The sequence below is a fragment of the Anser cygnoides genome, chromosome 5 (genome assembly GCF_040182565.1).
Source record: "Anser cygnoides isolate HZ-2024a breed goose chromosome 5, Taihu_goose_T2T_genome, whole genome shotgun sequence".
Classification (NCBI taxonomy): Eukaryota; Metazoa; Chordata; class Aves; order Anseriformes; family Anatidae; genus Anser; species Anser cygnoides.
This window is the reverse complement of record NC_089877.1, coordinates 28,569,596-28,590,499: the sequence shown is the minus strand read 5'-3', so window position 1 is coordinate 28,590,499 and position 20,904 is coordinate 28,569,596. Positions and strand designations below refer to the sequence as shown.

The 20,904-nt window shown below is 36.0% G+C and overlaps 1 protein-coding gene across 2 annotated transcripts in view; it reads right to left on the bottom strand.

The window, feature by feature from the left end:
- Nucleotides 1–70: 70 nt before the first annotated feature.
- The window catches only part of PALS1 (protein associated with LIN7 1, MAGUK p55 family member), a 51,285-nt gene continuing 30,451 nt past the window's right edge, over nt 71–20,904 (bottom strand). The window contains exons 4-14 of one of the 2 annotated variants that reach the window (XM_066997698.1): nt 14,626–14,703; nt 14,131–14,277; nt 13,350–13,511; nt 10,912–10,989; nt 9,843–10,026; nt 8,189–8,260; nt 7,687–7,758; nt 6,838–7,005; nt 5,903–6,105; nt 4,497–4,607; nt 71–3,145 (exon numbers count right to left, since the gene is read on the bottom strand). In XM_066997698.1, the coding sequence (XP_066853799.1) occupies nt 2,969–3,145; nt 4,497–4,607; nt 5,903–6,105; nt 6,838–7,005; nt 7,687–7,758; nt 8,189–8,260; nt 9,843–10,026; nt 10,912–10,989; nt 13,350–13,511; nt 14,131–14,277; nt 14,626–14,703 (1,452 nt within the window). In that variant the 3' untranslated portion in view covers nt 71–2,968. The remainder of the gene's footprint in view (nt 3,146–4,496; nt 4,608–5,902; nt 6,106–6,837; nt 7,006–7,686; nt 7,759–8,188; nt 8,261–9,842; nt 10,027–10,911; nt 10,990–13,349; nt 13,512–14,130; nt 14,278–14,625; nt 14,704–20,904) is intronic. The other variant, XM_066997699.1, reaches the window with a different exon arrangement.

Genomic DNA, 20,904 nt, shown 5'->3' with positions numbered 1-20,904 from the left:
CTAGGGCACCGATGGGTCACTGTATTTTTCATACACATCCAGCAAAACAGCAGGAAGAGGACTTCCAAGATCCACTAGAAGTAGTAAAATTGTACAGTGATTTATTTTAAATCTAGAAATATTTTACATTTTTACATTAGTGTGCAGTTCATGATGTCTCAAAATACAGAGTGCAGATACACATATAAAAGTACAATGTGGGGCTAACCACAGGTCTCAGTAAAGTTACCTTAATTAAGGCATTAAACCCCCACCGCGTATTTTAAAAAGTCACATATAATTACATTCAAAAATTTATGCAATTCAGCTAACGTTTATTTTTAATTAAATCTGGACTGGTAAAAATGCAGATACCTTCATTTCAGTCTGACACAGCTCACTACAAAGCTTGTGATAAAGTGTTTCACCAGTGAAGTTTGCATATTCTCTTTTACTCTCAAGGGAATTAACACACACTCTTCATTAAAAAAAGGCAGAATCATTTCTTACACAAGGTAGTTCCAGGTCCAAACTGGTGGCAGATGGACCGCCAGGTACATTGCTCAGTGGTTATAGCTACCATAGCACCTCTTTATACGGGTATCAGCAAGTACTGCGTGCCTTGGGAATTAAGAGAGTAGAGCTGAACTTCAACGTTACTTAAGTCTACATTCAAAAACTTGTTGGTATAAAAACAGCCTCTGTACACCATTTCAGAAAAACCAGGGAGAAGAACATCAAATACATTAACAGTATGATTTACTTTGAAAGACACTGGCTATAAACACTGAATACATAAGGGGGTTCAGCAACTGTCTTGAGTGGATTGTGACTGCAGGAATTTGGACAGTACTTATGTAGCTGAGCTAGGTTACCCTTAAAGAATACATTTTACTGCTTTCCATCTTCTTGTCCAACTATGAAACAGTCAATACCAAAAAGCCTAATACTTCTACAATCATCTTTCTTTAAAAAGGGTAGAATTGATACAATATTTTGTCATCTATGGAAAACCTGTCTATCCAATATACCTGAATGGTGTTGTTTTCAAACGATTTATTAAACTGAGAATGTGCCTGCAATGTGAGGCAAAAAGCTATTATCGTGAACATCTAGCCCTTAAACCAACAGCTAGAACATTATAATACTATTTCTAACAGCAAACTGAAGATATTAAAGATTTGAACTTTTTCTGAAGGGTCATTACTTAGCCTCATTAACTGTTTATTGCTTCTCAGCCCTAAATATTAAACCTGCAAATGCTTCCTAACAAGACAGGAATGCACTCTATACTTTAATTTTTCAATGCGCAATGTTAACTCAGTAACTAGGAAAGTTATGTGAAAATTTCTTTATATTTCCTGTATACTTGAAGTTCTCTATTCAACTATGGGTATGAGTTTGTTCCATTGAAACTTGAAGAAAGAATGTATGCAAGACAGTATGGAAAAAATCAACTACTTTTTAATCCTTCAGCAATAGACAGGAGCGAACTACACGTTGACATTAACTCCAGTGTTTTACCTGTAAGAATTCAGAAACACTATGGCTAAAATTAAGAGATATTCACATTCAGGGTTCTTTGTGCTACCCAAAACCAAAACAGCCGAGACACTACTACTCAGTCAGCTTCAGCAACAGAACAGCCCTACTGCAGATGCGTAGCCTTTGTAGTTAAGCCTTCACAGCTCAGAATTTGAGGATGAAGAGATATTCTCATTTGCTTCGCCAAACACACTAGGATACAGACAGACCTTGCCTTTTTGTTCACTTGTTTCAAGATTTTGTTCTAACAATTACGAATATTCCCCTTTCTTGCATTCTATTCTTCTGACTTCAGTTACCAGTGTTTCATGCATACTTTTACTGCAGTACTGAGCAAATGCAGGACAGCATGTAGGCTAGTGAATTACAATGCTTGTTTATAACGCAATAGCTACATTCGGCTATTTTAATTCCAGTTAGTTATCCATTAGACCAACAGCCATACCATAAACCATTTGCAGAGATTAAAATACCCACTTATCTTCCAATGTTCAGCACATCAGTCTGTTTTAGCCAGTATTCTGTTATAAAACATGAGAACTTAAGTTGACTTCCAAGCAGTGTTTTATAACTATATATTTTTCATAAAAATATAACCTCTAGCCTTTCTAAATATCTGTAGAGATCTGTGGAGAACAGTGGCTCCAATCAGCTGATGTTTTAAAGAAAATTCCATAAAAATATCAAATCTAGAAGATCAATATAATATTCATCTTTGATTGGACCTAAAATTAATGTGCAGTCAAATCTGATTTTAAAAGTCTGACTAAAAAGATATAAGGATCGAAATATTTACATTATACACATTTTCCAATTACAGTGCTATTTAGTAAGTGGAATGTTTTTTAGAATTAAAATATAAATTCAAGCCTCAAAGGGCAGCTCCACACCAGTGGCATCTTTGTTTTTCAATTTTTTGAAAAGTAGAGATTTGTCATTAATATTAAATTTTTTTATGTGTATATTATTTCTCCGCCCAAGGATCTGTAGAATTACACTCAAACTACCATCATGTCCCACAAAGTCATTAAGTTAAGTGTTAAATAACATTCATATTTATAACTATGTGACAACATGGACTGTATATACACATACACACACATACACACTTAAAATCTTTGATTTCCTAAGAGTAACTAGGTAGAAAAATGTGGATTTTTATATAAAAGTTGTTGCTAGAAAAATCTATCTAAAGCTTAGTACTGACAAGGTCTCCATTTCTAGACCACAGAGAAAGAACATTTGGACAATCTTTAGATCAGTTAAATCAGCTCAAGCTGATTAGTACATTTTTTTTCAATAATAAACTATTCCACTTGCAAAGGATGCAGCCACTGAGGTCTACAGAGCTCACACGCTTTACTAGAACTGAGCAGACCTACATACGATCCCCTTAGAATGATCACTAGATTGAAATCCATTTGTCCCTTGGAATGATTCTCTCTCATCGTAGCCAGGTAGAGGGTACCCACTGGGGCTCTGTGTCAAGTTTGTTTATTAACCGAAGTAACTCTTGATATGCCTTGTCAAGATCAGAATTCACAATTGCTGTGTCGAAATAGTGACCATTGTTTTGTTCCATCTCCCTCGTCTTCTCTATGATTTCTCTCAGCTCTTCTGGCTGCAATCAAAAACAGGGAGTTATTGTATGTGTGTACACCTCCCCCCATAGCAAGAGTAGGTAAATATAACAACTCAGGTTTTCTACATAAATTTTCATGGCATCATCAGCTACTTATAGCTAAGTTTATGACTACAATGAACCATGACATATTTTAAAGCCAAGGGCACTCAAGACAACGATTTCTGGCTGGCCACAAGTGGCACTCCAGTACAACTGTCCCAGACTGCAGTAAATAAGGAACACAAAGCACTGTTCCTTTTATGACATGCATCTGACCGAGGCTCAAAAAATTAGGTCGCTATGCCTATCATCCTTCTAGGAAAGACTGAAGATTGCAGAGAGAATAAGGAAACTTATCCATGTAGAGAATACAATTATTTTTAATCCTGGAAAAAAAAAATCCCTGTTTTAAGACTTTGACTTTAATGCCCTTTTAGATTTTACATCCATACAATACATGCATCACCCTTGCATCATGTAAGGAGGGCAAAACACAGCTTAGAACAGAGTAAGAAGCAATTTCTGATCAACAGCTGTATCAGGAGTCCTTATGAGTAGATGCAGTTATGCTGTGAGAACTGTTCTTCCTCAGTCTGAGCTACATTATGCTAAATTAACACTGTGTGTGGGTGGAAAAGTACTCCCCACTCCCCACTGTAAGGTAGATTCCAGTTAGAAGGCTGAAGATTAACATACTGCATTATCATAGCAATATGCACTTTGTATCCCTTAAACCAATAAGGACCTTTTCAGAGCTTTCAGACATCTTGGATACATTTGCGGTTTGTAATTCCACTCTGCAGAACTAACTTCTCATTTAACAAAATCACCTGAACTGGTTAAGCTGAGATCTTGGAAAACTCTAAAACTTCAAAAGTAAGCCTACAAGATCAAATGTAAAAAATTATTTTATCTAAAAAGTTTTGTAATACATTTTCAAGTAAGTACTTTTCCAAGGCCAGATAAATTCCGAAAGGAAAAAAAAATGCTCTTTAGAGTTCCTCCAAGATTTACTTGAAGACAGACCTGGATTTCTATAGTTTTGAAATAAAGAGTCATATTTTTGTACCCAAATGCAGGGACCTGCACTGTGACCCAGGACAACTGAACTAGCAATGCATCCTCTTGCCCCATACCTCTCACATTCAGTTAAGGAAAGCACCGTGTGCCCCTCTGAGTACGGTCTGCTTACTGACCTGCAGCAAACAGATCTCTAACTGTACCGCTCCCCATGTATCATCAGTACCATCTCCCAAATCCAAAGAAAGAGTGTATTAATTTGCTTACCAAAAACAATCCAGATCTGTAAATAAAATAAAGGTTTCGGAAGAGGTGTTAGATGCATTACCTTTGGGTTTTTCCCTTCTTTGGCCAATAAAGCACGTAATCTCTCTTGTGAAGGTGGTGCAACAAATATTATGTATGGCTTCAAGTCAGAATTCCGTAGTGTCTTCAATGACTGCAGAAAAAGGATTAATTATTGAACAGCTAACCAATTTCTGCACAATTGACCATAACGCTATTATTACTACCACTCAGAGTTTAGTCACCATGGGCTATAAAATTGGTATTACAACTTTTTTTTTTTTTTAAAAAAAACTTTATGGAACCCAAACATTTACTTTTGTTCAAGACTAACTTCAACTGAAGGAACATCTTTCAGTAGGAAAAAGCAAAAAGTCACCTAAATTGAAGCAAGTTTCCTTACAATGCTAGGGAATGGTATAAGCTTTTAATTGAGAGAAGAACCTTTAAATACCAATCAAGAAAATTTCAGTTTATCCTTTCCTGTTTTGAAGATTAAAATACAGGACACTAAATACACTACATCCTTAGCATACCTTTTGCAGGCTACATGTGTATCAAGAGACAGAAAATAAAAAGAACCTGACTGTAGTTTAAGTTTTCCAAAAGCTTCCTTCTGTCTGTCTTGGGACAAGCTACTATCTCTGAGATAGATTTTGCAACCACAGAATTAAACCAAGTCAATTTTCAAAGTATTAAAAATTTTCAACTTATTACGTACTTTGTGATACCCATGAGCGATTCTAGCAAAGCATCGCAGTCCCAACTGATGATGGCTTACTCTAGCATCCATACTACCAGACTTTATTGACATGTTTAAGTTCTAGGGAATCTCTTACAGCACTTGAAACAACAGCAGACCACATGTATATAGTATGTCATAGCAGATCAGCTGTGTTCCGTGACTTTGCCTCCTACATTTGCCTAAATTTCAAAGTTGAGGTCTGCATGCATAGTTTGTCTCTTCTTTCTCTATAATCAAAAGGTCATAATTAAAGAGCTGTTCAATTTTGTTGTTTTGATGTACTTTAACCCTGCCTCCTATAGGACTGCATAAACACATTCCCCAAATGCTGTTTCCAAATATAATCACAAACAACTTTGTCTTCAAAAACCTCAGAGCTCCCAGAGTAATTGCAACAGTTAGAGACAAATCTTATCTTAGTTAATTTTTCAATTGAGATATTTGGTGAGAAATATCTAGAAACCAAGGTCCCTTTTAACTTCAGCACAGGTACAGAAGATGTTATGAATGTAACCTTCTTGTTCCTTGTTTGAAAATATACACAGCACACTAAATAGAGTCAACTAAACATCACTGAAAAAAACTTGGAATAAACATGGAAATAGACCTTGAACAGACTAAGGCTACACAAACCTACGATAGCTTTTAGATTTTCATAGTAGCTTCTAGAATTAAAGCACAACAGACAACAGCTTTTGCTATACCTGGGTATGAAGATTTAAAAGGCATATCTTGCCAGAGTTGATTACTTGCCGCACTGAGTCTATGCTGGTACCATAGAGGTTCTTTTCAAATTCTCCATATTCAATAAACTTCCCTGCAGCTATGTCATTCTCAAATGCTTGTCGGGAAATGAAATGGTAATCTCTGCCAGCTACTTCAGTCTCCCGCCTGCTCCGAGTGGTATCTACAACAAAAGTAACAAAAAATAAACTGAGACAGTTATATACCTGTAGAACTGAAGGGGAGAAATCAATATTTCTGTTAGAAGAAGTATTACTATCAAGCAAAGAAGGCATTTGAAACATCCAAGAAATACAGGTATTTTATTTTATGTAATAAATATCCCTGGAGAGATTAAACTGTCAAAGGCTGAACATACATTTAGATGTCTTCTTATATTCATCTAGGAAATAAACAGTCAATTATGTAAGGCATCATTTCACCTGTGTGGCAGCATTCTGGACATGGAAAGAACTGTTGGTTGTTTATAACACATTATAATGTTAAGCTGTTTATAAACCTAATTTCAGGTACAGAAGACATTAAAGATAAAAAATTCAGTAGAATATAAGTAGCTTGGAAAGACACTGAGGACACCTAAATTTAAAATTAAGCAGGATGGCTAGTTCAAAAGTTCTTTAAAAAAGAAACTGGCGCATCTGTCAAACTTCCGTAACTCATTCCAACTTTATCCAAACTGAAATATATGCATGTGTCATAGTGTTATAGAAGCATTACATTGAGACATTGGATTTGCATTGACTTTCCAAAGCCACTTTTTGCCACACATGACATAACTTGTCCTTTATTCAAGAGCTGACTCAAAAACCCCAAACTCCTAATTACAATTCTTATCACAAGATTTGACTATAGACAGCGTTTAGAATAAGCAATCATATCTGCCCATCAAACTTACGGGGAACTGCAGAGGCAAAGCGGTCCACTTCATTATTCATAAGTCTCTGCCGCAATTCATTTTGACCACAGTTCTGAGGACCGATCAAAACAATAGGCCGTTTCCTATTTGCTGGTTGATGATACAGTGACATTTCCTCATAGGTCAAAATTTCTTCGTTATCATAATCTTGACAGAAAAACAAAACAAAAGTGACAGCATTTAATTATCTCTTATTGCTAGTTGCATGTAGCACCTGTCATGCCGTACAAAATTTCAGGAAGCTCCCCTATAAAACCCGGAAGATTATGACTGGTCCAGTAAACCAAGTCATTCTTTTTCCCCTTCTGGGGAAAGAAAGGGTGTTTCCACTTCCTAATGACATAAGCAGTCATATAAACTAAGTAAACAGCTTTCTTGCCAAGGAACAAGTTTCTGGTACAAGAATAACACTATGCCCAACAACAAAAATCATCATCCCAATCCCAAAGTACTTTTATAAAAATATAGTATAAGTAGCCTACACAACTCACTCTGGACAAAGTTTCCATTTACTAAACTTCACTATACATAGTGACATATTACAAAACCATAATAAAGTGGCTCACCATTGTAAGATTATGAGTGCTTCCATGCCTAAAAAGCTGTTTTATCTCATCTTTTCTAAAGACACTAAATGACTCTACTAATCCCACCACCTCTTTTGTATCTTTCACTAAATGCTATTACAAACCATATTACTGCTACCACACAGAACACCATCAGGCAGTATTTCTAACTGCCTGGATTTAAGCATTCTTTTTACAAGGCTATTTGTAGAATCATCTATAGTTGCTTTTAAATGCACGCTGTATAAAAGAGGTTACTTACCATCATTTTTATTTGCATTGTATAAAACCTTTTTCCGTTTCTTTTTGTTTTTCTTTGCACACCAGAGTTTTCCTAACCAAAATAAAATCATCACAATCACATACCCATGCAGTAAAAAGCTTCCCATCCTACCCACTATCCGGATCTGCAGTTTTGAAAACACAATGTTTTTCGATTCATTACAACAGTAGGGCATATGAAGCAAATGCTGCATAGCAAGGACTTCAACTGAGACTTGGTAAACACAATTATTTAAGAAAAGAGGCATTCCAAATTCTTCCACGTTAACCTAATTACATTGCCCATAATTATGATAAAATAATGAGATTTGTATCACTAAATTTAGGCTTTCATTTACATCAAGTATTTCAAAGAATCACTACTTCTGTATTATAAAAAAGGAGAATTTTCTGTAACTCTACACTGACAAGGTTCCAGGTAATAGTAATTAGCACCTCTATTACTTAGATTTTTCCCCCCCCTTGGAAAGCATGTGTCTAACCTGATTTTTCTGGCTCCTTGTCTTCTTCTATAGTTTGCTTCATTGCTTCTCTTTGTTGCTGAAAGCTTTTTCCTTAAAGCATTTAAAAAAGATAAAAGCAGTTAACATTTGAAAAACATTTCCATGTGTAGCTGTGTGTATATATTTCCATACATTCTTCTAATGACTTCCTCATTTTACTTTTTCCTAAGCTTTTATATCCCTGACGCTTCTAGTGAAGTATGTCATATAAAAGAGAAACCCAATGGGGAAATTATGCTTTTCACAGAGATGTAAAATTATCTTACCCTAATAGAATGAATCTTAAAAAAAGTCAAGCTGAATCAAAATCAAGACCACAATTAATCTGCATGGAACATGTACATTATAAACACCCTTTAAAACCGACAGCATTTGGAAGTGATTCTCCTCATATTTATGCAAATGTGTCTGTTGTCTTGATGGCATTACCCATTTCAGGTGACTTTTACAGTAAAATTTCAGGGGTTTTTTTTGAGCATGTTTTGTAGCATTCATGAGGTGCTTTTTTAATAAGCATTATTTTTAAAGCCCATGTTTGCTGTCAAGCTACATACCTAGTATTATCATCAAATGCATTTGTGTATTTTCTCAGAATTTTCATATAGCTTGTCTATCACTTCCTTCAGGAATGCAACAATGCTATGTTAGTAGCGAGTGGGAACTAAGGAACGAGCTGATTTCCCTCCCACAGCGTCCAAAATTTCTCTGGATTTTAGATAGGATTGACCCTTTCAAAAGAATTCCCAGAGACTTATGGAGGTTAAAGTTGCTGAGAAACCCATTTATTGCTGCCAAAACACATGCATCAAGGAAGAGGTGCAGACCACTTGTACAATTCTGGATAGTTTTGCCTGAGAATTGAAAAAACAAGAAAGACGACATTTCCCCACTATGATGATATAGTTTTCTAATTTTTGTTGTTGTTGTTATGTGTGTTCTATTTATACTAGATTTTTTTTTTTTTGAATTTCAGCTTGAAAAACATTAGGCTATATTTAAAATCAGCGTTCCTGTCATCTCACTCGAACATCATAAAATAACAGGGCTACCCAATGGAATTTGAAAAGTTTTTTGTTCACTGTTTAACAGATCAGCACATCTGTAATGGACTAGCAGCACATATAATTTTTGTATTGAAATATGATGACTTCAATTTCTGAAACCTCAATTATTCAAAGGCCTCCGGCAGTTAGAAAAGAAGCATAACTGTTGCAAGTAACTGAAGCTCTTTGCTAAGTGAAAACATTTATTTTTCAAGCTTGAAATAATGAGAAACCTAACAGCTGCTCTCATCTCCAGAGTTAATGAGCAGGTTGAAGTCTAAGTTTTCTGCTGTAGCCAGCAGAGGGAACTCTGCATCCACAGAGTCCCCAGGGTGAAAGAATAAGGAAAGATGAACTGCAGTGGAAGTGGTGGTTTTACTCTATGTTTAACATCTATACACAGAGATACTTCTAAAAGGTCAATCTTTTAAATATTACATAACCAACAGTGGGCTCTGCTGCAAAAAGTTCAAAGTCACAGATGTTTAAGGAAGTGGATATTTTAGGGTATACGAGTCTTTGAAAACCAGAATATTGTCCCCTACAGCTATGGGAACAGCCTGTCAAGGCTTTTCTAGAGCTTAATTTACCAGGAATAAGGCCTGCCAGTGGTTGGTTATCTTCATCTCCATCTCTGTAAGCCTGCCACCAGTTTGGATCTTCTTGGCTGATCACATGGAGTATATCTCCTTTTTGAAAAGACAGGCCTAACTCTCGGCAGGGGACGTAAGGGTCATCAGAAGGATCATAGTCAAAATGTGCTTTCACATGTATCTGTGGAAGATCAAATGTAAAAACAAGAAAAATCTGTGACTTCTGAAAAGTTACATCCCCATTTTCTGTGATTGCAGTGGAGGCCTGATATATAAAAACTCCAAAATCCTTTAGAATGGACATTTTATCTGGTGCATATACGAGATACTGGAATGGAATCTATGTTAGCAATGGAAAAGACAGCTGTGATAGTTTAGAGATGAAAGCGTGAACTTAAATCTTGTTAATTCTAAAGTCTACAAAACTTCTTCGCCACGTTAGGGGTAAAAAAAAATGAACTACCAATTTATGGCCTTTGCACTCTAAAAGAATCACAGATATTCCGACTTGTTTTTAAATAACAAACACAGAGATTAAAAACCATTTTCTGTGTTTTAGATGAAGTTTTACTTTAAAAATACTTTACTTTGCCACCAAAGTGGTTTTTTTGGCTTTGATAGAAATCCATGCCTTCTTTCTTCCAACTGTTGAAGCTATCTTAAGAAAAGTATGTCAGAGAAAAAGATATTGAGCGAAGTTCCCAGTATACTATTTGTTTCTCCCAAAAGATACTTGCAAATTACAGTAAAAATTACAAAATTAGAGTATCCAATTGATACAGAGAGAAACTAAGAACTTCCAAATAGAATTTCAGAAGCATAAGTGGTGCCACTTTTATAATTTCTTACTATTTTAAAAACAGAGTTAAAAATACACTGTATGCTTCAGCTTATCACTGTCAATTTTCAATAGTTAATTCAGGCGTTAGTCTGGTAATGATTAAACAATTAAAACAACTGTGTTTTTTTTTTCCTACAATGTAAATGACCTACAGAACAACTTTCTTAGGACTACTGGAAAAACAGGGTATGTATCAAGGTCAAGAACTTACGTAAAACTACTTACAACTGTCTCCTTCGCAGGAGGTGGCTTGCTCTGTTGACTGGGAATCAATACGAAGGTCAGAGTGCCATGCATGTCAGCCTGAGATGAAAAATAGATTCTTAACATACAGTATGAAAATCTGCCTTAAGATTTAAGAATTTTAATAAATAGCATTTTAGGAAATGTTTCAAAAATTCAAAAAACAGCAGTTCCTGAAAGCACATCATTTATCTCTGATTTTAAAAATACAGTACAGATAAAGATGCAGTGACTAAGCAACAGACTAGAAAGCCAATTCAGATTTAAAAAGCCTGGAGTTCCAGTTCATGCATAAAATATTTTTATTTGAAATGGAACACCTGTAACACTCAAAGACTTGAGAGAAATGGATTACCAAGAATTATATTCTCTTGTTCTATTTGAAAACATTATCTAAGCTGTCAGGAAAAAAATATGTAGAAGATGATCCTAAGATTGCTTAAATGGAACAGCATTTTCAAATCTAAACATTACCACTACGCTTTTATGTTGTTAAAATTACCAAAGGATACAGAACACTTTTTAAAAATTTAATTAGCACACTCAACTCCTGCTTCTGTAAAGTATCTAATATTGATATAGCCAGTATCTACAAAGAAAGTAGAATTTAATACATCCTGTCTTTAAAGAACTCTTAGTAGTTTGCATACTGTTGTTCTCAGAGTGATTTTGCACAAGTAATGAACATCCAGATAAAATGCAAGTGCCAACCCCTGAAGAGGTCTATGTGTCTCACTTTCTATACATCATTCCATGAACCACAATGATTGACGTTCATAAAACTAAAGTGTATACATATATCACAAAATATTCAGACCTAGGGCTTAAATAAAGTAAACATAACTGAGCATAACATGATTAGGCTTCAGGAAAGGGAAATCCACCATTTTTAGTCAGTATGCACAGCTTGAGGAATGTGCAGAATTTCCCAGCGATAGCATGAATAGTCTTTACTGAAGTCATGCACCAGTTCATTACCATTTTAGTTGCAAGGGGTGAGGCAAGAATTAGAAGGAAAGTAATTTCCTTCTCCTGTGCTTGTTATGTATTACTTGGGGAACGAAGCTTTTTGAAACTTCAACTTTGCATTACAAAATAAAAAAGACAACAAATAATTATAAAGCTTAAAAATTAGTTTCTTAAACTAAGATTTTATTTTTTTAACCAATTGCTCTTACGTTTTATGGCTTTAAGTTTTATTCTGGAACTCTCATTTGCAGGACCTGTTCAAGTGCAGAACAAGATCTCTGCAGAGAACTGAACTGCCAGAGTTGAATTATCTGTTAAGCACATTCAAAACATTGTCCAATCTCGGATCTGGATCAATAGCAGATGACACGGAAGAGCATGAGAGCAGTATTGGACAAAAGGAAATACGTGTAATTCCCAGTTGTTAGCATCCTACCTTGCAGGTCCTTAGAGAGAATGTTTCTACATTTACTAGATTCTGATGGATTTTCTGCCTATTTTGCATTGCAGCTTTTGAACTGATGTATAGCTTTGTCATGAATGTTAAATGCGTAACAAACAGAAAAATACCTATCTTGGTAAACCACTAGACAAAGTTTTTATCAGGAGGAAAGGAGTAAGAAGTCTGGTCATGTGAAAGTCCCATGTGAAACAATTTGTGGTTGGTTAAGCCTGGCCAGTAAGTATGAGCCCCCCTCCGCCAACTGCTTACTCCCTCCCCTCCCCAAGGCACACTGGGGAGAGAATCAAGAGACTAAAATCAAGAAAAACCTCTTGGGTTGAGATAAGAACAGTTTAATAAGTGAATGTTAAAAAAAGTGATGCAGAGGTAATCACTCACTGCCCATTTTTTTTGCTGAGCATGACATTACATAGTATGAAATACCATTCTGGTCAATTCAGGACATCTGTCCCAACTGTGTCCCCTCCCAACCTCTTGCTCATCCCAAGCATACTCATGAGTGGGGACAGAGTAGGCAAGCACTATTCACCAACAGCTGAAACGTTGGTGTTACAGTCTAAACCCACAACACCATACATCCGCTATGAAGATGAACTCCATCTCAGCCTGACACGACCACAGTCATGCAGGCACATATATTAATTGTGGACTAAGCCAGAGATGAAGATGGAAAAAATCATGGCTTTTCATACGTAAGCAAAGTTCTTAGACGTCATTAAAAGCAAGTCTAAAGATGACAGCTTGACTCACATTTGACTCTTTTCACATCTTTCACATTCATTTTTGCATTTGACTGCCATCATAGTCAGTAATATCACACGTACCATGAGAAATAGCCTTTTACATGTGAACACTAGCCACCAGAATGAAAATACCTCTAATATTAAATATGAAAATGCAAATGACAAGCAGACCCAACAGGCTTCAGTCTTATGAGTACTTTTTGCTCAAGAAGTGAAAACAAGAAAACAATAAGTGTCCAACTCACCAGTAAATCGAAAACTTCATTAACATCTTTTCCACGAATCTCAATGCCATTAATCTCCAAAACTTCATCCCCTTCATGTAACAGCCCACTCTTCTCTGCAGCACCTCCTTTGACTATTCGACTGATGATGACAGAATCCATTTCATTACGAACAGTAGCACCCTGTGTAGTAGTAAAAAATTCTGTATTTATTAAAAATATGAAACTCAAAGCCATCTATTGTATGTATTTCAAGCCAGTGGAAGAACATTTTAGACTGAAAGAGAATGCAATTAACAGCTTGGATGCATATAACCAATGCTTGAGTTTAGAAAAAAAACATTCATTTCTTTAAGTGGCACTGATTAAAGAACTGAACTGCTCTACAGCATAAGATTCATAATCATTTTAAAAGCTTTCCTAAGGAAACCAAACACTTATTTGAAAGATACAACACAGAAGATGAGGTTTGCCTAAAAAATGCATCAAAAACAACCTTCCATAGCTGGCTCAAGGATATTAGCTCTCCTGAAACAAAGCCTGGGATAGTGACTTCTGTCAAAGTCGAAATTCAGGTTGACAGAAGCTGTCTAGACTCTAAATTGTAACATGTCTACCGCTATAACAAAATGCACACGAGTTTATCATCTGTGACCATTTCTCATTAAGGTGGGTGGTGGATGATGAGAGTTAGAAGCTAAGCATAACTTCCACATCCCAGTTTTCAAACTTTCATAGCAATTTGTGAAGGACATAAAAGCTTACCTGCTTTACATGTAATTGAGTGAGTACCAACACTTACCAATGGAATATCTCGCGCTTTCTCAATACGAACTATTTTAACCGTCTCCCCTCCATATGTGCCAACATTCTCATAAATTTTTTCATCTGTCACAGCCTCTGGTTGCATTTCTTGTTCTGCAACCTTATCATGAGCCAGTAGAAGTGCCTAGTGTTAAAGAAAACTATTTGTTAGAGAAAATTTCACATTTTGTATGTATACAAAATAGCAAAAAATCAACAGAATTACACAATTTGAAATGTCTTTGTAATTACAGAATATCGCAAACTGACTAAAGTAATGAAAGATTTAACACAGCTATGTAGTGGCTACTGCTGCACACTTGGCAAAATGTTCCTTTTAATCTGGAAAACACTACAATGACTATTTCGAACACAACGTTGTGACTATACTTATGGCATCTCCTTCCTAAAAAAAAACCCAGACATTGGTGCTGATGCTCAAACCAGCATCAGGAAATACATCCTACAGATTAGACGCCCCATTTTGTCTTACCTGCATGTGAGGGGCATTCAGCAAAGCATTAAGCTCCTGCCCATCCTTGTGGTGACTGGGTTTCAAAACACTCTGTACCTAAAAAGAAATCAAGTAGTAAAGCTCTTACTCTACCCAGTGATTTATCAATCCTCCCTCCTCTAACTCAAGCAAAAAAAATAGTTGCAATTATTTGTTTTACTACAAGTAAAATATGTGCACATAATTGTTACACTGACTCACTAAGCCTAGTCTGTTACACGTTAGAAAAACATGACGAGACCACAGGACTACTCCAGCATGTCTTGCTTCGGTAATTATCTATTGAATGTAAGCTGGTATCCAGTACATGACACAGATTTGTCAATAGAAACTAACAATGAGCTCAGCTACCACAGAAGACGTACACAAAAAAAGTTAAATTCCAGAAAGGAACCTAATAGTACAATCAGCCACCATGAATTCTACTATGTGAATATGCTAGGTCTTTTAAAATGGACTAATTTCTCACTAACGTGACTACACTTCCTTTTCCTTAAAAGCAGATGGTTTATTTCTGCCCAATATTTTGAGTAGCAGCAAGACCGAAGATTCCAAAACAGGTTTTATTCCAAAACAGGTTTTGCAACACTTACTGGAGCCCCTGCCTCAGAAAGCGTAAGAGTCAAAACTTAAAATCCCAATAAATCCCAATAAACCAGGTTTCTTGAGTGATTTTTGCCAGGGAAATAACATAATGCACATTAACACAAGGACTGTTTTTGCTCACGCAGCTTTTGTTGCCAAAAAAGGTTCGCATTCTCATTCAGTTCAAGAGGCCTTGCCATCATTTCTGGCAAGGAATCCCTCCCTGTATGCTTCAAGAGAAAGCCAAGCGCAGGGACATTCCCTGTATCTGAAGGCAAGGCTGAAGAAGATACTTTCCATAGCCATTATCTTCAGGCTTTTAGTCTGCATCAAAAACACGCCAGTCCAGAAGCACTAACAAATCTGGAGGCATCAAGAGCAGATTACAAATATCATAACAGCAGCTTTCTGTGAGGTGGAAAACATTTTTTTCCCCCAAGAGCTTTTTACTCTTAAGAATGAAAAAAAGTAATATAATTCAGAAAACACAATTTACAAAGTGAAAATAACTAAACTTTTTTTGAACTAACAATGTCTAAAGAGCCTTTGTTCTGTGAGCAATTACCTGCAGAAATGCTAACAACTCTCGTGGATGCTACCAGATAATGGAACTGAAAACAGTGAAGATAACTTTCAAAGTCTAGCAAAAGCAACTAAATGAATCATTCCATGGAGCAAGATCTTCGCATTGCCAACAAAACACCACCATCTGGAACAAGTTCCTCAGCTTAGCAATAAACCTGGCACAGCCTCCAGCAGCTTTCCTTCTGACATCTCTAGAATACACCTTATGGTAAACAAACCTAGTATAACTTAGAAAAGTCAAACAAGAAGTCAGACTTCTTGTCTTTTTTTTTTTGCGGCCCCTCCCCCACCCCCCCCCCCTTTTTTTTTTTTTTTTTTGGAAAAAAACCCTACAACTAGTCTCTTCAAAATTCTAGAGAAAAGAAAGAATTCAGCTGCATATAGACCTGACCTCAATTATATCTCTGCAGCTGCCAGGAAGCTTAGTCTGAATTTTGGGATGTCATATATTTCACTAATGGAATCAGAAACTTTTCCTCTCTGTTGAAAGAAGAGACTCTTTTACACAAGACAATTTCTCAGAGATTTATTTAAGGTCTTTAACATTCAATGGTCTTTCATCTCGTCTTCGAAAAGCTAGAAGAAGTTTTAAAGCCTTACTTATCCAATCTTTGAGGTTTTTTTTTTGTTTGTTTTTAAAAACTAGAAAAACCCTTTCAGAAAGAAATTTAAGTCCTGCAAGCAAGACAACATTCTGAATGTGTGGCCAGATGCCAGAGGAAAAGATGTACTACATATGTCTGTAATATGACATTTCTCAAAAGTGAATTTGTAAGTCTTCGTGAATTTGTACAAGAAATAAAATATTTTGTGTAAGAGCTACCAAAAATATACATTATTTAGGGTAACATTTTCCTCGTTGCAACATGATGCACAGATGAAATGTCCTTGAAATAAGGGCAAACAAACAATTACAGTAAGGCATTTATATGTTTAGCTCGCCCCTCCTGTTATCTTCCTACTGCAGTTTTCCAGACAAAACCAGAAAAAGCAGGATTTTTATGAACAAAATGCCAGGAAGAGCATCTCCCATCCGTCTTTATTTTGACATGCCTTGCAACTTAGCCCAACCAACTGAACTTTTGCTTTGAATAATTACATTATTCAAATACTCCAATAGCTCCTCCTTCCTTACCTCCCCCCTTTTCTAATAGAAAGATAAATTTATTATGTAATAATTTAATGTCAACGTTGAAGCACTAGGAAATTTTCAGTCAGATATGTACAACACTTACTACACCAGTATTGCTTTGTTATTCATGATAAAAATAATCCCATGTTTTATCAGATGAAGAAGTATGAATCTGTGCTGACTTTCTAGAAGTGACCCTACAGATAGCATAAGCAATCCATTAAACACATGGCAATAACAGTATTTTCTTAACTTCTTAACTATTCGGTCTTGTTTTTATTGTTAATTACTTTAACTTTAGCTCAAGCAGCCCTAAAAAAGAAAAAAGCTATTAAAGTGGTTTCATTACAAAAGCCGCAATTTGGAGGCACACTGGAGTGATACTGACCATTTAGAATATAACCACACCTGCAAAACCATGTCGCAGTTACCTCTAACATGCAGGACTGTCAGCAGCTATGTATGTACCATCCATACACTAATGCATTAATACCAAAAGTTACAAGCTTTCAGTGCATCCTCTGAGAAGTACTGATCTATTTTAATTAGCTACACTTGCTGAAGTGAATAGTATTAAGTATTTAAAAATATAGCTTATATAAATCGACTCTATTAAGTATATTTAATAGCAAGAACGCCTTCAAGGTATCTGATATGCGGTGTTACAAGCCACAAATTACACACTCTCTTGAATGCCAAATCAAATATTCTTACAAGGTCAAGATTCAAATCATATTCCCATAATCCTTGCCCCCATTTTGGTCAAGTTTAAATGGATTAAAAATCAATTTAATTACACTTGATATTTAATGGCTGTTTTTAAGAGACAGACTACACATTTACAGAGATTAGCTCTCTAAAATAAATTCCTTAAGCCTAAATGCTCCATTCCACCTTTTAAATTCAATAAAAGTTTCTTGAAAATAAAGAGTAAAGAAAAATCTTGAGTTGTTCGTGCCTGATTACCAGAATCAGTTAGAAAACTTAAGTAGAAGTATACTAGTAACTTCAAGAATTCCCTACAGAAGATGAGAAAACAAAAGTGCACCATTCCCCTCTAATGTATTGCTAATGGTTAACAAAAAAACTGAAAGCTAAAAAGTTTTCACAACATGTTCACACACATTGTTTTATAAAAGCAAATAATCATTTAAAGAGTAAATGAAAACAGATTTTTGAATCAAAGTTCAGTGTGGCAAATGAAAATGTCCCCCAAACTCCACCTTTGGAAATTTGTTTAATATGAATCTTTACCTTTTTTTCTTTTAAGGGAGGAAGAAAATTTCTGTTGCAATATGAAGTTGTGTTGCGAACTTTTTGTGTTAGGGCTGCAGATGCATGAACTCTAGAACAGGTTCTCTTCCACACCATAAAGCCTCCAACAAAATAGACGTTTGTAGCTTTAAACTGGGACATGCGCTACAAAACTGTTTCAGGGTTGTGTACTGTCACTGATGACCTGTACACTAAAATATGCACATTAACATAATGTTATGCATGTATATGCTATTTTTTTCTTTCTTGTAATGTCTTGTATTGTCAGATGTTATCAGTATCTTGTTGTTCAGGCTTTTGCAAGTGTCTTGAAAAACGCCCTGAAGTAGGCAAAGCTCTAGAAAGATGAAAACTGCTTTCCGGGGGAGCTTCCCATGCTTGTGTTTAGGGGTAAAGGCACAAACAAGCCACACTACAAGCAAAAAACTGGGCACGCAAGCCAGAGACTTTGACTTTGATTGGGATGGGAGGTGGAGAATAACCTTTTCTGAAGCAGAAATAATCTTCCTTGTTAACAGAGACCTTCACAGGCCATAAAAGAGGCCTTTCCAAAAGGAGTAAGAGATCTGAAAAATGAGTCTGTCTCTTCTGTTCAGACAAGACTAGAAAATACAGAATAATGCGAATGGAGGCCTTAAGGTCTTCCTCTTGAGACACTTTTGTTAGTCACAGAAATATTTGTCCTGAATTTCCAGCTTAATCACTTCAGGATCCTACTTAACATATTGCAAAATATAAGTCACTTAAATATGCAAGAAGCTGAATCTAAATTACATCAGAAAATGGGAACAGACATATGCAATATATTGCCTCTTCAGGAATTTCAAGGCTGGAGCAAGACAGGGATGGGAGATGAAATATCAAAATGAGAGCAGGAATATGTTTGCCTTTCATGTAATATTCTTCTGGGTGATGACAGAATTCATTGGATTAAATATTTTCTTTATGCTTAAATTTCTTTTTGTATTACTGCTAAGACAAACAGAGTTGGCTTTGCACTATCTTCTGATCTTAGGATTTATGAAACTACCTGAAAAAACAGAGGAATGTGTTAAGAAAGTGAGGGATAGAGAAGATAGCAGGGAAGAATATGAAAGTTTGAAAACAGACCTATAGTTTTCCTACACTAATAAAGCTTTGCTAGTCAACAGAAGATCGTGGCTTGCAAGAGTAATTTAGAGTTGGAAAGCATATACTCTTCTTGGAAACATCCATTAAGCACCTTCATATCCACTGGGGGGTGGCAATGGGATGATGACCCAACCAGATTTCCTAAGAGATAAATCTGTAACTTCATATATATAAGTGGAGATTCAAAAACTGACGTGCATCTGAGTAAAAACACAAACTAGGTCTGGATAAAGTGTGTGTTTGGGGAAGTAGTTTACAAATGGAAGTTAACTTAAAAGGTTCCTTCAGGTTCGCAGACACTGAAGAAGCCTAGTGAGCATCTTGTAGCAGCCTAGAGGCAGACTAATAAGCCAGAGGCAAGCTCATAGGTAAAATACTCCCACTTGGTTTTGGTGCAATCTTACTGACAAACCTAAACAGGAAAATCCAGAGCTGCAAATTAATCAGCACACTGTGCCTTTAGAGACCATTTAAGTGACATCCCTCAAGAATTAGCAATTTCTTCTGCAAAAGAACTCCAAGCTTGCTATGTTTTCTTTATTTGCAAGATTAAGAACTAGAAAAAGGACAGCGTAAAGAGATGTTGAAAAATTTGCTTCTAATTGGACAAAGAAAACCAGATACTAGGAAAATCATGTTACTGCCACGCTGAAATTGAAGTGAGGAGCCTTTGAGCAACTGGAAAATGCTTATATACTGGCTCACATGAGCCAGGTTTCAGCAGGTGAGTTTGGTTGACTGGGTGCATTTACCCAGCCGCTGGATCTGGCTTTGCTGAATACAACCTTGTTACACCGCACTCATACTGTGGTGCGTTCATACTAGCCAGCTTCAAGTTAATAAAGGTATGTCCACACAAGGTGCGGCCTCGCTGCCCTGCAATACCATCAGGCAGCAGGCCATGGAGCATAGAGGTAATGTGAACCAGCAGCCACGCTCTCAGAGGGTCTAGTCACATCCAGCCCTGTGTGAAAACTCATTCTGTTCTCAGCAACTTCGTATCTGATGAATTTTCCATAAATTACTTCTACTGATAATAAAGCTATCGTATACATGTATTGATCACCAGTATTCAAGTGAATAAAACTCAAAGAAAACAGTTGGCTGAAACTGTATTCAAAGTATTTCAAATGGTTAAGATCTCACTAAAAAGACTGAAGTTAAAAACCTTAAATTTCTAAAAGTATACTTCAATGATTTCTAAAAAACATATCAGGTCTTATAAAAGATTTGTCATCTGTCAGACAAAATTAAATGTAATCTGACTAGCACAGCAGCCACCAAAACATAGGAATTAAGTATGAAGGTATCTGTTGCTCCCTTTAAAACAGAATGCTTGTTTCCCATACAGTCATATTTTCAGAGATGCCTCTTTACCATGGCTCAACTTGGAGGAAAGTCACAATAACAGAACTGTAATTCAATTTCTGAATGCTTGGAATAAAGAATAATGAATGCAAAAAGTTACATTTTCATAATTGCTCTCTTTTCTATGTTTAAGCAATACCTTTTCTGTTGCATATCTATCTACCCATGCTAAAAAAGGGAGT